Genomic DNA, 13543 nt, shown 5'->3' with positions numbered 1-13543 from the left:
GGATGGAACGTCCCCCGGAAGCGCAGCGCGCGTGCGCGGGGCGGGAAGGCGCGGGCCGCCCTGCTCGGCCCTTCTTTCCCGCCCCAGCGGAGGCGAGGTGGCGGCTGATGGAGGACGGGCCGGAGCTGTACGGCATCGAAGATGAGTTCGAGGCGCAGTTCGCAGACGAGCTGGAGGTCCTGGCGGAGCTGGAAGGTGGGAAAGCGCGGAAGGAGGACAGCTGCCTTTGCTGGGCGGCGTAGGACGTGGGGGGGTGTCTGTGGACTAATGCGGCGAGCTTGGAAACCTTCCTGGGCATTGGATGGCGAAACGAGATGCACCCGCTGTCTGTACAGCAGGGTTCCTCAACCTTGGGGACTTGAAGATGCGTGGACTTCAACTCCCAGAATTCCCCAGCCAGCCCTTCTGGGAGTTGAAGTCCACGCATCTTCAAGTCCCCAAGGTTGAGGAACCCCGGCTGGGGAATTCTGGGAGTTGAGGTCCACGCATCTTCAAGTCCCCAAGGTTGAGGAACCCTGCTGTACAGCGCAGAAGAGAGAGAAAAGCACGAGAGCCTCGGGGGGGGGGGCGTACTGACCCCAGGGGTGCTGAGGCATTCTGCCTGTCTTCCCTTTCTATGAAATGGGCCTCAGGTTGGTCCTGGGAGGACCAGAGGAACTTGCTGCAGACGAAGTACAGCCTCAAGAGGAGGGACAAGGCTTATGTTTGCAGCTCTGGGGCTGTAGCTTAGATGGGTGCCATTGCAGTAAGAAAGGCAGCTTTATCTGGGCCACTCGTTGGCAGCCAAGAAAAGGTCCTCACTGTCGTTGCGGCCATCCCCTGGGAGTTGGCAGCCGGGATGCAGCGTTCGGTGTTGGAGAAGACTCCCAAGAATACCATGGAGAGCCAATTACTGTAAACAGACAAAAATGGATCATCGAACAATTCAGCCCAGAGTCCTCACTCAGGCACCGATGACCGGGCTCTAATTATCCTACTTCAGACACACGCGAAGACCCAGCGCTCTTGAGAGGGCTCTGATGCTGGGAAAGGTGGAAGGAGAGAGAAGAAGAGGAGGAAAGGCGGATGGACTCAGTTACAGTGGTAACGGGAAATCAGGCTGGACACAAACCATCCCAGAGAAAATCTGTCTCCGTGTCGCTAAGAGTCAACAGTGACTTGACAGCATTTAAACCCTCAGTGGAAAGGTCTCCCTTTTTTAATTGTCTGTGTTCTGACCTGATCCTAGAGGGAATTTGCATCCGTATCAGTTGAGCGCAGTGTTCTCTATGAGTGAGTGTACAAGCAAACTTTTCATCTTACTTGGGCCAGATGAAATGGTTTGGAGACTGGATCTGGCCCAATATAGTCTATCACTTTTGCCTAAGCTTGTGGCACGGTCGAGGGTTATGAATTGGTTTGCTCAGCCCAGCTGGAAGATTTGTTTTCAACATGTCAGTGTCCAGGAAGCAATTGTTTGAGTGCTCTCCTATTTCTTGCAGGTCCAGCCCCACCAGTGTCCTGCAATAAGGTCTCAAAATTCCGAAACCAAAAGCGAACGTTTGAAGAGGCGCTCTCTGCCGGGGATCTGCTGAAGAACTCCCGTGCTGTAGACCACCATCCCCGTCTGGAAAAAGATGGCCAAAGCCAGGTTCTCCCCAAGAAGATGCTGAGCGAAGCTGGCCCAAAATGTGGGGGGCCAGAACACTCCCCAAAACTCACAGAAGTGATCGAAGATCCCCAAGATCATCTGATCCAGCAGGATGGCACGGCTCACAGTGAGTTTTAAAGTCCATTGTGCAGTAAAAGCTGTGGTGTTTTGCTTGACCTGCTAATTTACAAAGGCATGGTTGTTATATTTAGAGTTTTATTAAGGAATTGAAGGCAATTCAACTTTGTAGAGGCTCTGCCCATGAAATGGAGTGCCCGTACCCTTTGACTCTTGGGGCAAAAGACAAGATGGCATTTTCCAGCAACAGTGCCTCCCCAGATACCCTTTGTGCCCTTTAAGGAGGAGGTCGGCATGCTGCAAAGCAAAGCGAAACCCTTCAGCCTTGCAATTAGTTGCAGAAATGCCTTTCGTCCCTCAAAGTCCCCCCCAAGCATTTCAGGCATTCTGAAAATGAAAGATATTCCCAATTTCAGGGAAGCTGCTAGTGAAGAACTGAGCCAGGGTGCTCTCAGAAAGGTGGTCCAGGGATCTGGTACAGCTATTGAGAAGGTCACAGCCAGAGTCCCAGTCAAAATGACCTCAGGAGTTGTTGGAATGTGCCTTTGGAGGAAGATTCCCAGAAGAGATGCAGGTTCTCTGGCAGGAGACAGAAATGTCTTGGCTCTAAACCAGGGATGGGTAGCTTTTCTGGGTTGGGGGCTACAGGGGCCTGGCCAGTGGGGCGGTGGCATCTCCAGCACAGACAAGGCCAGAATATTCAATCCTTAAGCCTTGCAGAGGCTTAAAACCATTTTGCCCCCTGAAAATTGACAAAACTTGGGGAGATCCACTTGATTTTAGGGGCAGAAAGTTGGGAAGGGGCTGACTGGAATTATAGGGACTGAAGTCCCACCTCCCTGGAGGGCACCAGCTTGGGGAAGACCCATTTACAAATGAAAAAGCTGTTTCTTCTTTGCTCCCCGGCATTCTGGCAGCACCAAAACCAAAGCGGCGGCGACTTGAAGCTGTGAAGCGGCTGGACTTTGGGCAAGTCAACAGAACTGTCTCTGAAGACTTACCACAGGATAGGGTAGCACCAGCTCTTTCTCCAAGCACGTGTTCTGAACAGCTGGATGCAAGGTTAGCTCACCAAGACTAAGAAATTAAACTGTGCTCAAGGTGGTTGCTGGTGGAGAGGCCTTTTGCTCAGTTGGGCAGGTCAACGAGGTCCTCCAAGTCAGTGATACTAGATCTGCCCTCATAGGAATTATGAGGAGCTTCCCCAGGTACTTTCCACCATTCCAGTAGGACATTTATCAGATCCAGAGGCATGCCGGATAATAAATATGGTGTAAACACTGGTGCCTTTTTTTCATCGAAGTAATTTTTTGACATAGAGCAGCAATAGGGCTATCAGATTTGGGCTACAAATATTCAGGTGACTATTAGATGGCAGCAGACAGGTACAGAAAAGCATAATGGCTGCCATCTAGTGGTTGTCCACAAACCTGCAGACCTGGTTTGGTAGCCCAAGGCAGTGAGGCTGGAGGGCAACAAGAGAAGGGTCTGGGAGCACATTACTAAAAGAAGAGTTATAAATAAGTTTATAAAATGTTTCCTTTGGCATGGAATATGTGCCCTCCAGATGCCTGAAACTACATTTCCTATCATGTCCAGCCAGATGTGATATGAGTTGCAGTCTGGAGGCCACTAGTTTGAGGAAGCCTGAATTTTTCCTGGGCTGCCTTTTCAAAGCTTTGCTAAGAACAGTTCTTTCCCTATTCTAATGGGGTAGGAATCCAAGACCTGATATCACGGACCAGGGGGGAATAAGTGACATAGCCCTGCTGCATGTCACGCCTCCAGAAAAGAAGGAATCTGGGAAGGTCCTCAAGCGTCCACCCATCCTGCAGGACTACATCAACGTGACCTCTACTAACGGGACACGGGTCTTTATGGTTGTGAATGATGATGGCGTGGCAACAGAGGTACCAATTAAACAAAGGCATGAGCTTTCTTGCAAGCTCACCTGGAAGGGAGAGTAGATTTGGAGGTGGGTCACATCCTGCTAGGCCTGTTACACTCACCAGAATGCTTTGTCTGTTTTTGCAGCTTGCCACCTCTATTGGCTGGAAGAGACACAGACCACTTCACCTTCTGGGTGTCCCGTTCTCCTACCTAAAAGAGCAAGTGACGGAAGAGGTACTTTTCTTTCCCTCCACACCCTCCCCCAAATCAGAACCCTGTCTGTGACTCATCTCCCCTGCCTTGTTCATCTGGCCTTTTGCATCCGCTTTTGGCAAAGGTGCAGCAGAGTTCAGAATACATCCAGAGAAGAAGGGGGAAATGAGAGAGGGGGCGATTCAAATGCTTTTTGTATAACACTTTTTATTATTATTTTCTGTCATTACAATATCAAATTCAAAAAGAAAGAAAGAAATTTGTGGGAAAAAATGGTTCTCTGTGGCTTTTCCCAAACCAAGTTGATTGCAGTTACCAGTGACCAGCGTGTTTCTATTATCATCTGAGCATGTGTGCGTGGAGCCAGTTTGGTGCAGTGGTTAAGGTATTGTTACACGCACTGCTCCCAGGTTCGGCTTATGGCCACTCACTCACACACTCACAGCCTGTTGAGGCACGCGGATCTTGTCAGACCCCCCTTGCTTTCTACCTGGGTTTTCCAGAGAGGTGCGGCTGGAGCAGACAGACACACAGCCCTGGTCAACAGCCGGGTGGGAAATAATAGGGATACACACAAGTCACTTCCAACTGAACACTGAGGCACAAGAGGTTCTTTGTAATACACAGAGACCCAGTGAATTTAAAGTAACAGCAAACTTTACTGGGTGCAAGGTACATTTGCTCTTTCTCATACACACATACGCTCATTCACACTTACCCACGTCCTTCCCAACTAGGCTGCCAGGCACTAGCTGGAGGGACGGAAGCCACCAAGTCTGGATCCAAAGGTGACTCAGATGACTCAGCTCAGACTACTCAGACGACTCAGAGTGGGCGGGCTTTGGGACCCCTTTTATCCCCAAAAGTCCTTGCTTTGTTGATTCACAAGTCTGGCAGTTGTTGATGGGATTGGAGTTTCCACGTGCTCAGGCCCAACTTCTTTTGTCTGGTTCAGGTCACATTTTTCCTTTGTTTCCTTAAGGACTTCCTTCCTTCTTGTCTACCTCCCCGAAGGGATCTCATAGACAAAGTTTCCTGGCTTTTGTCCTCTCTGCTTACGTGCCTGCTTCATCTTTAGGTTATGGCAGCTTCAGCCTAGTCTCACAGTATCAGACTGGAATCAGTGGGATAGATTAACTCATCATTGGAGGGTGGCTCTAGCTTCTATTCTGGTTGAGGAGACTTTAAAGCTAGGTTGGGCCCTGATGACTCTACTCGGTATGTTAATTTCCATGGCTACCCATCCAAGAATGATGAGGGATTCTCCTTTTTACCAAAGCTTGCTAAGGATAAAAAATATAATTTTGTTGGCTTTTGTTTAGCCAAGTTGGTTACCCAAGATTATCTGTACATTCTTAATGTGATAATACAGTATCAGGTCAGATCAGCAGAAATCACTTATTGGCAATAAAATGAAACTTGTGATTGTTGCAATCTATTTATGCAAATTTATATATTAAAGTTATTTGAATTTTACAAAATGGATTTCTCAATAACTATCCCAGAAAACTTCTCCACTTACTGTAAGTGTAAAAAATAAACTGTTGTATCTGCAAAATTAACATTTAAAATGTACAAAAATTAAAACTTGTATTTCCCAATTACTTGGGAGGTCAGTGTTTTAACCAAACAAATATATGTTTGATTGTTTTTCCTTAGAAAAATTACTGTGGATACCTCAACCACATTTGAGTGAATCTTTTGAGTGGGGGTTGCCCTTAAGCTCTCACAAAAACCCATCGTTCTAATGGGATCCTAGGGTTCTGGGGAGCACAGTTTGAAAAATCCTGCTCTAGAGAACTTTGTGCCAGCTGTCATGGCCTCTGGTCAGAATCCAAACGCTGGATATTACAAGCTTGTTATTGCTCTCATTCAGCAATAATCATCTTTGCATAGACTTATCTCAACATTTTCCCACGCAGTTCATTCTTTCATTCCTTGGCACAAAAAGGTTGAAGACTTCCTAGTGTTCATTAAATATGATTTTTCTATTACATCTGAATTAGGAAGACCTGGGACAAGCCTGGAGCCACAGTTCAAGTTGGCTTTAAGATCTTGGTTTATTAACCGGAATCTCTCAATCAGGTTTTACACCAAAGACTTATGGCTTCAACCAAGAAGTCTCCAGGTGTTGTGGGCAAAGGAACACGCAGAGGGCCTTCACTGTATACAAATTCAGCAGTGTGTTGTGTTCCTCCTATATTGTCCAGATGAGATGTCGAATTTGGTTTCATAGGATATTGCTCCCTGTTTAAATAGCTAGTTCTGTTCTATAACAAAGATGTAGCACTTGGATGATGAAAGATAAATCTCTCAATTTTTCATTTTGTAAGTGGTTGAGTTCACACTTTGCACAAAGCCGCCGTGTAATTTTTTCATAAGCATGTAAACCATGGCTTAGCAAATTGTGTGAACTAGGCTGTTATATCTTGCTGAACAGACCATGATGAACAGAAGCCATAATTTAGCAATACTGTATATAGAGAACTATGACATCTGGGGTGCACAAATCCAGATTGACAGCTAGTTGCCAGCAAATTGCTACCTTCTAGTGGCTGTCTGGATTCTTTGCAGCTCAGATCTAGTAGCTCCATTACATGTACTTCCAGCATTTTATTCCTGATTTTATCCTCTGTATTTCAGCGCCGGAGGCAAATCCTTGAGTCTTCACAGCAGCTGATGGAGGTTTTGAGCAGGTGAGCTTCATAGCTCCCCTTTGGTGGGACTTCTGGTGGCTTAAGAAACTGCTTTGCCAACTGGGATCCTTGGTGTATATTGTGGACACTTGGCTTTCATGATTTGATGTCTTCCAGCTATTCTGGGGTTCCAATTCCTATCGCTTCTAGATAACAACATCATAATATAACCCAGGCCCTTGTCTGAGTTTTTAAGTGGTGCTTTTATTTTCTCAGGTTAGTGCCTTTGATAATAGCTTGGTGGCTTAATTTCCCTTTTTTACTTTTTTAAAAATGTAAACTGACAATTCTGAGCTTGAGAAGAAGTTATTTTTCCCAAAGTGAAATTCAGGCCCATTTGTTGAGCTACCAAACTCATGCCCAGGTTTTTAGGCTGTAAGCTCCTTGAGAGTGACTTGTTGGGTTCACACAATATGTTCAATGAAGTGAGATAATCTGTGGTTGAGGGGCAGCCAATGAGTATTAAAACAGCTTCTCAAAGAAAAGCTAAGGAAGCTTGGATGGTTAGTAACTTGGATAGGAGACTCCAGAGGAAATCCCGGGGCTCTAGGCTAGTCTAGGAAGATGAAAAAATGTTCGAGGAAGAAGGCAGTAGCAAACCACTTTCATATTGTTGCCAAAAAATATACGGGTGCGTCCATGTAGCTTCCAGGAATCGAGCTTGACTCAAGAGGGTCTTTCATTTTATACTTCCAGCGTTCTAGAATTCCCAGCTTCCCTTTCCCGGCTGCTGCTTACTGGCTCTTTCCCCAGGCACTCTATGGGGTGAACAAGTTCAAAGAGGAAAAGGTGATCTGCCATATAGAGGTGGCACTCACCTAGCACTGGTGGCAGTTCCTTAAAGAAACCTTGTCTTTTCCTGGGCTTATGTGGCCCCACTTTTCAGCTCCCATGTGATCCCAGGAAAGGGTGTATTCGGTTTAAGGTAGGTCCATCGTGCATGCTGTGAATCACATTTCCTCTTTGAATCTGGGAGAAATCCAGCCCTATCAGATCATGCTGGATTTTATTTCTAGGGGAAAGCTTCCCAGGTTGTATTTTATATTAGCTTTATGGGAGATTTCTTGGGCAATGCTGGAACATTCAACAGTATGCTTCTTGCTTTAACCACAGCTGCACATACATCAGGAAACTGTTCTTAATATCTCTACCTTATTTTCAAAAACAGAGATTCACAGAGTTTCCATGGCTTGAAAACTTTTGGGTTAAAACCTCTGAAATCAAAAGGAGTTCACAAGATGGTTCATTGAGCAGCTATGTTTCCTTGCCCCTGATTAGCAAGATAACAATCGGTTATGCAAAATGAAATGCCTTAATCTAAGTAATTAAGTACTCAATCAGTAATACAGATTGAAGATTTCTTTTCTTTTCTTTTCTTTTCTTTTCTTTTCTTTTCTTTTCTTTTCTTTTCTTTTCTTTTCTTTTCTTTTCTTTGAGTTTCAGTTTTTTTAACATATTTATTAAATTACTGCATTTTATACCACCAAATTCCAGAGTCTCAAGGTGGTTTTTGGTAAATACAAAACCAAATTAACCGACAAGATTAAAATTAAAACCATAGATGCAAAAGAATCAAGTTTAAAGCCTTTCTAACAGCTAAGCTGGAGCTGTGTTCCCTCAGTTTGACAGGGAGCTTTTCCCAAACACTCCTTCAACCAGATTCTCCTATGTGCTTTCTTGCAGACTGGCGGCTGAGGAAACCCAAGAAGAAGCCCCTGTGCCTAATGGGAAAGAGAGCAGTGGCATAGCAGAAGCAGAAACGTCAACATCTGCCCTAGATTCCCTCTGGGTTGACCAATTCACTCCCAGACGCTATGTGGAGTTGCTAAGTGATGATGTAAGTGTCTCCTTGTGTGCGTCCTAGAGGTCAGGGGTAGGGTAGGCAGCTGGGTGCTCTGCATATCTTTTTGGACCCATCTATCTGAGGATGGTTGGATGTTCGGAGATGTTGCATCTCCACGCATGCTACAGTGCAACAAGGCTAGTTGGATATAATGTTCCTCAAGAGAACCCTGGCAGTCTTCCTGAATTATTTGAACGTGTCCTTGGCTTGGTGGTCGACTGAGTAGATATAGAACTGAAAATCCATGGAGTGAGATGGTCTGGGTAAGCTGATTTAACCATGCGACAGGGTGGGATGTGCCAGATTGTTCAACAAGACACATTTTTGGTAATCTATCATGGTCCATTGAAAATATCTTCCACCCATAGTTGAAAACAATTCGTTGTAGAGCTATGGTTGGAGTAGATGCCTGTTTCAGCTCTAACTGAAGAGGCTGGAGTCCCAGAATGGATCTTAGGAAGCAGATCTGGGTTTGTTCAAGTAATGACGACTGTGACAGTCCCCACAGTTCTGCTACATAGATCATTATATTTATTTATTTATTTGTTCATTCGTTCATCTCATCTATATAGCCGCCCATTCCACAAACGTGACTTACAGGCTTTACTTTAGCCTTATAGTCCTTTAATATTGGGACAGGGGTACCTGGGTAGTTATAATTAGGTAATTTCAGAAGTGTTTTAGAACTGGCTGAGGCCTTTGTCGCATTTCTTTTAAGATGGCTTTATCCATGAGCCTATGTTGGTGAAAACTACTCCTAGGTATGAGAAAGAGTTGACTTGTTCTATAGGTTCCCTGTCCAAGTACCAGATGTGTTTAGTATGTCTCTTTCCAAATACCATAACTTTGGTCTTGGCCTTATTGATTTTCAAGGAATTAATGGCGCAGTAAGGATCCAACTGCTGAAGTAGTTTCCTTAGGCCATCTTGAGATTGCCCCATAAGGACCATATCATCCACATACAGAAGGATGTTGATAGATTTATTAAGTATCTTTGGCATATGGACATCCTGAGAGCAGAGGAATCCTGGGATGTCATTGACATAAACAGCACTGGGGCCAGAATGCGTCCTTGTCTAATGCCATTGGTAGTAGGTATGTTGTGTATCAGAGTGCCGCTTGCTCCTGTACAGACTTTCAGACAGGTGTTTGTATAGAGCGCCTTAGTCAGGCATAGGAGTCCAGATTCCATGTCTAAATCAGCCAGTTTCTTCCACCAAATGTCTCTGTTAATAGAATCAGGTCCACGCTAAGGTCAACAAAAGTGGTTTATAGCTGTTTTCCTGCTGATGTGTACTTTGTTATAAGATGGCATAGAATAAAGCAGTTGTCTGTAGTTGAGCACTCAGCCCTGACCCCTGCCTGTTCTTCTACTAGAAGTTTCTTCTCATACACCTAGTCCTCTATTCTGCTTAGGAGATAGCCATTATGTCAGGTAGGCTTATAGGTCGATAATTTCTGGGCTCTCCTTTGCCTCCATTTTTGTCTGTAGAGACTAGAATAGACTATTCTCATCCTACAGGAATATAACTGGTGTTATTTATATGAGAGAACAGGCCTGCTAGTAATGGAGCCCACCAGTCCGTCACCATGTGATCTAAAAAGCTCAGCAGGCAGAAAGTCCTCATCTGGTGCTTTGTTCGATTTTAGAGAGTCTGTGACATGTTTAGTTCTGCCATTGTGATCAATGGCCAAGAAGGCAGTTCGTTTGGAGAGGGAAACTCAAGTTTCTGAGTTGGTTAGAGCTGTCATAAATTACCATAGTATTCCTCCCATGTTGAGGCTGGGATGGGAATGTTGAGTAAGAATTTCTGTTTCCTCAGGATGCCAGATACAGTGTTCCAGAATATGACTGAATTGTACCCTTTTGCTGAGATTTCTAATTCTGACCATGTAGAGGCCGTAAAAGGGGCCTTCTTAGTTGCTAGGAGCTTCTTATAATCACATCTAAGCTTTAACATCTTAGTGTAGTTTGTTGAAGTGGGGTGTCTTTTAATCAAGCGCATAGCTGCCCGTAATGTCTTTCTTGCATGATAGCGTTCTGGATCAAGCCAGTTAGATCTGGTGAGCTGGTTATTTCTGGGGGGAAATTTATCTGTTAGAAAGTTTTTTAACATGGATTAGTGTAGCCGACCAGTACATTGTTGGAACCTTCTTCACCCACGTCTGAGCATACCCTGAATTCAAGAAAGCAGATATGCACTGGTGTTTATCTTAGCCCATTTGAGCTGCCTATCTCGCCTCACTTCGAGGCTAGCTAACTGCTTTTTCTCATGGGGATGTGCCTAAGCATAAGTTGGAACTGCTGAAAAAGTTAACCACAATTGCTTGATGGTCACTATCTTCCCTCACGTTGACCTGGACATCTGAGAAGAGCCTAGTTTTGTTGTTTGAGACACATAGGTAATCTAGGGCACTACTGGTTTTCCCAGAGTGAAAGGTGTAAGGGTAGATCGAGTGAGCTTCTTTGCCTCCCAAAATATGGAGATTGCAGTTATATATTAGTGAGAACAGTTGGAGATCTGCAGCATTTCTTTTAGGGTCTCTGGAGTGCCAGGGGAGGTAAACGTAAGGTAGCCTTCCACAATAACACTTAGGTGAATGTATTCATTCAGCAAGGCCCTCACTCTGGCGTTGAAATTGCCCAGTGCAATTACAGCAACTTTAGGGTGTTTTAAGTTTGTCTCTAAGATTGTCTTTTCTAGATTTGCCCATATGTCTGGGGTGTAGCTTGGTGAAGAGTGGGGGGAACATAAATGTTCAGCACAAGGATTTCTGTGGTTTTATGCTTGAATTTGATCACTAGAAAACGAGAGGGATCAACCCCATGAGTCAATTCCTGGCCCTGTCAACCTAGCTCCTCTTTAACACACAGGGCTAACCCTCCAGATGCCTTCCCTTTTATTTTGATTTTCCATGCTGGGGCAGACAATTTTCTGAAGCCTGGTAGGTAGGCCTGGGTATCATCAACAGGTCTCCTGTAACGCTGTAACATCAAGCTTAGAAAGACATTAAACCAGGTTCCTGTCAGATGTTCTGTTCTTCCAACTGGCTAAGTTCCATGTCAGGAGGTAAATGTAGGTCTCCTGTCTATTGTCCATGGTGGTTAGTGAAGGGGTACAGAAATCTCACTTAGAAGAGCTCACAAACAATCAGGCTATTTATCCTACTTTGGACACATTATTTGAAGACCCAGCTCTCTAGAAAAGGGTCTAATGCTGGAAAAGGTGGAAGGAAAAAGAAGAAGAGGATGACCAGCATCTGAGGATGACATGACACCTCAGTGTCTAGGTATACACAGTGATTAGAGATTACCTAATCTTTGTCAGACCTTCATTGGTGGCTAGACTTTTCTGGCAAGCTAATGCTTTTGTGAAGTTTGTTGATAGGAACATTGCCAAGTTGTTGATCTGAAGCATTGTTAGCTGCCTGGGAGGCTGCCATGGCCATTGGCAGAGTGTTGTTAACGTGGGATCTTCAGTTTCTTGAAACTCAGTTTAGCTGAAGAGTAAGGCTCAGGTTGACTAGTGGAAATGTAGAGTTACATGTATCCACTGTTAGATTCTGGTATAACCCACAGGCTGGCAATGAGTGAAAATCCCGTGATTTTAAGGTATTCAGATATATCCTCTGGAAGAGGAGTAGTGTCGGTGTTTGTGTTCTTTAAGACTTCTGAATGTTGCAATAATTTATTGGAAGGCAGATTTAGGGCTGGCTGGGGAATTCTGGGAGTTGAAGTCCACCCATCTTAAAGTTGCTGAGGTTGAGGAACCCTGTTTTAAATTTTAAATTTAATTTTAATTTTAGACCTAGATCTTCAGGCTCCTCCCCATGTTGACAGCTTTCTTGTTCTCCAATATGATTGCTCTGTCTGTCAGAAGGTTCAGGCAAGTGGTGAGGAGTTTTAAAAATTAAGATTAAAAAACGAGCAGAGTAAAAGCAGTAAAGCAAAATACTATGAAATAAAATAAGGTAAAGGGCAACAGAGGCAGCCTCCTTGAGAGAGCTCATCACAGGAGGTGTTTCCTCGTCGCCATCTTTCTTCATCCCACTTAAATGTCTTGTGATTATTAAATGCTTAGACCAGTGTTCCCTAATCTAGGCAGTTTCCAGGAGTGTGGATCTAGCCGACGTGGCCATTGCTGAGAATTCTGGGAGTTGAAGTTGCCCAGGGTGGGAGATGCTAACGTAGACAATGTAAATTCAGAAGCAGAAAGCAGAATTTTAATGGACAGTGTAATTTGCTTCTGTAGGAAATGATGTTTCTTCAGTGTTTTGCATAGCTCCTAGAACAAAGAAAACACTGCTGACTGCTACGTCACAGTTGGAGCAAATTGCTTTCCAGTTGTGAAAGCAGACCATTTTGAATCGCACATCACAATTCAACAAGGGGGGCCTAGCTAGCCTGCAGTTTCCTTCAAGGCCTTCACTAGCAATGGCCACTGGAGGGCTGTGTTTTTTTCTGGGTAACGTGTGGATGTGTGCTTCTGTTGTCTTTCAGACTGTTTCTGTGTCTTTGTGTGTCTGTGTGCCTTGAGAAGCACACTGCATGCGGCATACACTTCTTTGAGCTGGTATCTTTTACCAACTTCTCCTCATGGACCAAAACTGGCCCCTTTCTGATCTGTTTTTGAAGAGTTATCCTGCTGACAGACAGAGGGACAGAGCCTCAACCTCCTGTATGTTTTTTTTTTTTTTGCAATATTCCTTTGAGTGTGGAAATCAAAAGGTTCCAGGCCACTTGCACCCACCAAAATAAGGACTGTCACATCTGCCTGTTTTAATATTTCTGGCCTGTGTGCAATGATTTGTGTATCCTTGGAGTTTCACCCACTTCAACATCATCTCTGACCTCAGTACACGAATCGGTGCCTCCTGAAGTGGCTGAAGCTATGGGACGTGCTTGTGTTTGGGAAGGAGAAACCCTGCAGGAAGGCCCCGCTGCCCTCTGGGACCCAGCCACCTTTCAAGCCTTCCAGAGAACAGGGAACCAGATGGAAGACCAAAGCACAGATGACGGAGGAGGCCTTGGAGGCTGAGCTGGACCAGCACAATCGACCAAAATGCAAGGTGAGGAAACTGGTCCCTGGCGCAGAGATCGAGTTGAAAGCATAACCTTTGTCCTTCACATTTATATTGTGTTTTAGGTTAGTCAGAACATTTCAGAGGATCCTGGCCTTGTACGTTTATCCA

The 13543-nt window shown here is 44.9% G+C and overlaps 1 protein-coding gene across 1 annotated transcript in view; it reads left to right on the top strand.

Moving 5' to 3' along the window:
• The first annotated feature begins 26 nt into the window (after positions 1-26).
• Positions 27-13543, top strand: part of CHTF18 (chromosome transmission fidelity factor 18) — a 37318-nt gene continuing 23801 nt past the window's right edge. Inside the window, exons 1-8 of the mRNA XM_007437446.4 lie at positions 27-195; positions 1482-1757; positions 2626-2770; positions 3426-3618; positions 3743-3832; positions 6455-6507; positions 8191-8344; positions 13208-13420. Coding sequence (XP_007437508.1) covers positions 108-195; positions 1482-1757; positions 2626-2770; positions 3426-3618; positions 3743-3832; positions 6455-6507; positions 8191-8344; positions 13208-13420 — 1212 coding nt within the window. The 5' untranslated portion in view covers positions 27-107. The remainder of the gene's footprint in view (positions 196-1481; positions 1758-2625; positions 2771-3425; positions 3619-3742; positions 3833-6454; positions 6508-8190; positions 8345-13207; positions 13421-13543) is intronic.

This window comes from Python bivittatus, unplaced genomic scaffold (genome assembly GCF_059951505.1).
Source record: "Python bivittatus isolate LINGU-HERP-01145 unplaced genomic scaffold, Pbiv_v1 ctg000030_np1212, whole genome shotgun sequence".
Lineage (NCBI taxonomy): Eukaryota > Metazoa > Chordata > Lepidosauria > Squamata > Pythonidae > Python > Python bivittatus.
The sequence above is the reverse complement of the archived record's forward strand: the minus strand, read 5'-3'. Positions and strand labels throughout refer to the sequence as shown.